Source organism: Babylonia areolata, chromosome 33, assembly GCF_041734735.1.
Source record: "Babylonia areolata isolate BAREFJ2019XMU chromosome 33, ASM4173473v1, whole genome shotgun sequence".
Lineage (NCBI taxonomy): Eukaryota > Metazoa > Mollusca > Gastropoda > Neogastropoda > Buccinidae > Babylonia > Babylonia areolata.
This window is the reverse complement of record NC_134908.1, coordinates 3369845-3372344: the sequence shown is the minus strand read 5'-3', so window position 1 is coordinate 3372344 and position 2500 is coordinate 3369845. Positions and strand designations below refer to the sequence as shown.

At 39.4% G+C, this 2500-nt stretch overlaps 1 protein-coding gene across 3 annotated transcripts in view; it reads right to left on the bottom strand.

The window, feature by feature from the left end:
- The window catches only part of LOC143277263 (uncharacterized), a 165988-nt gene that overhangs the window by 103652 nt on the left and 59836 nt on the right, over positions 1–2500 (bottom strand). For all 3 annotated transcript variants that reach the window (XM_076582051.1, XM_076582050.1, XM_076582052.1), the window contains 2 exons: positions 2154–2288; positions 1229–1294 (listed from right to left, as the gene is read on the bottom strand). In XM_076582051.1, coding sequence (XP_076438166.1) covers positions 1229–1294; positions 2154–2288 — 201 coding nt within the window. The remainder of the gene's footprint in view (positions 1–1228; positions 1295–2153; positions 2289–2500) is intronic.

Sequence of the window (2500 nt, the reverse complement as noted above, 5' to 3'; positions counted from 1 at the left end):
AATTATGGATTTGCCCGAACCCGGTGACGGTGACGTGACGCGTCCTTGAGAAACTGAAGCCCACTCCATCCACCCAACTGTCTACGTATCAATTGGCATGTCTATGTTTTTGTGTGTGTAGAATATGTTGCCTTTAATTGACATGTCTTGTTTTTGTGTGTGTAGAATGATGGAGTCTCCCGTCGGACCGACGGATGAGTAGGCAGGCAGGCCTATCTGTCTGTGTGTGTCCTCATATGGGAGAAGAGGCCGATTCTGGATGCACAGCACTTCCCACAGGTGTTGTAGAATATGTTGCCTTTAATTGACATGTGTTTGTTTTTGTGTGTGTAGAATATGTTGCCTTTAACTGACATGTGTTTCTTTTTGTGTACGTAGAATATGTTGCCTTTAATTGACGTATCTTTGTTTTTGTGGATGTAGAATATGTTGCCTTTAATTGACATATCTTTGTTTTTGTGGATGTAGAATATGTTGCCTTTAATTGACATATCTTTGTTTTTGTGGATGTAGAATATGCTGCCTTTAATTGACATGTCTTTGTATTTGTGTATGTGTAGAATATGTTGCCTTTAATTGACATGTCTTTGTTTTTGTTTATGTAGAACATGTTGCCTTTAATTGACATGTCTTTGTTTTTGTGTATGTAGAATATGTTGCCTTTCATTGACATGTCTTTGTTTATGTAGAATATGTTGCCTTTCACTGACATGTCTTTGTTTTTGTGTATGTAGAATATGTTGCCTTTCATTGACATGTCTTTGTTTTTGTTTATGTAGAATATGTTGCCTTATTTTTTTGTTTTCTCCAATGTCTTTTTTTTAATTTATTATCTTTTCGTCTGTTCTTTCCCCGTCCTTTCTTCCTTTATTCCATACGTTCTTTCGTTCTGTTGATTTCTCCCTTCTCTTTCTTCATTCCTGTATCGATTTCTTTCTTCTTCTTTCAGAGCTTCACACACGCACACACAGGTGCGTACAGACACACAGACGCACACAAAGAGACACAGACACAGACACAGACACACTTTTACCCTCAATAAAGATCATTTTGACTTGACTGGACACACTCCCACACAGGAACAGACACACACAAACATACAGAAGACATACAATCTCAAACAAACACACACAACACAACACACAACACAACACACACACCGCGCTCCCCACACACACACAGCCACACAGAAACATGCACACCGCCACCGTCTGTTTATGCTACTCACGTTGAGGCCCTCAATGAAGGTGTCCAGACCCATGATAAACTGCATCATTCGTACAACAGCAGATCCCTGTTGGAACAATAACCACAATGGTAACGATGATGATGATGATTATGATGATGATAACGATGATGATGATGACGACGATGACTATGAAGACCCTCAATGAAAGTGTCCAGACCCATAATGAACTGCATCATTCGCACTACAGCAGATCCCTGTTGGAACAATAACAATGGTAACGATGATGACGATGACAACGATAATGATAACGATCACGAAGATTGTAATGATGATAATAATAATAATAATAATAAAGAGAAGAATAGCGATGACGATGACGATGATGATTATGATAATAATAATAAATGCGATAATTATAATGATATTAACAAAAATAAGATTATGATGATGATGAAAATAATAATAATAATAATAATGACAATAATGGTGACAATAATGATGATAAGGACGACAACAACAACAACAACAACAACAACGACGACGATGATGATACTACTACTTCTACTACTATTCATGATGATGATGGCAATAGCGATGATGATAATACACCAACAAACACAAGAATATGACTACTACGCACACAAACAAGCATACACGCACACAAACACAAACACACACACAACAAAAACAACAACAACAACAACAACCAACAAGCATACACGCACACAAACATAAACACACACACACACACACGCACACACACACACACACACACACACACGCACACATGCGCACATACACACATATGTGCGGGTCTGCAAGCAAACATAATAAAACACCCAGAGCAACAAATATATCCAAACGCAGACTTTCAAAGCAATTAAAAAAAAAAAAGCAAACACCAACAACAACAAACATCAATATATCATTAGCAAAAAAAGGTACCAAGCACAGATGACGTCACCTTATTGTACGTGACGCCATCAAAGATGGCCCCGATCTCAGCAGGACTTTCGACGTCAGCGGTCATAGGGTGTGACGTCGCCAGGGCGTCAGACTCCATGACGGAGTACACCGATGACGACATCCAGTCGTCCGTCTGCACGTGCACCAAGTGTGGCCGATATCAGTCCTTCATCGTCGTCGGCATCAACTGACTTCATCGTCAGCTTTTTCTTAACGTCAGCAAGATCGTCGTCGTCGTCGTCGTCGTCGTCATCATGTCTGACTGATTTATCTGTGTGTTTCTTTTTGTGTTTAATCATCATCGGTGAATATTTCTGATGAGTAGTGTGTTTTGTTAGGGTTCTC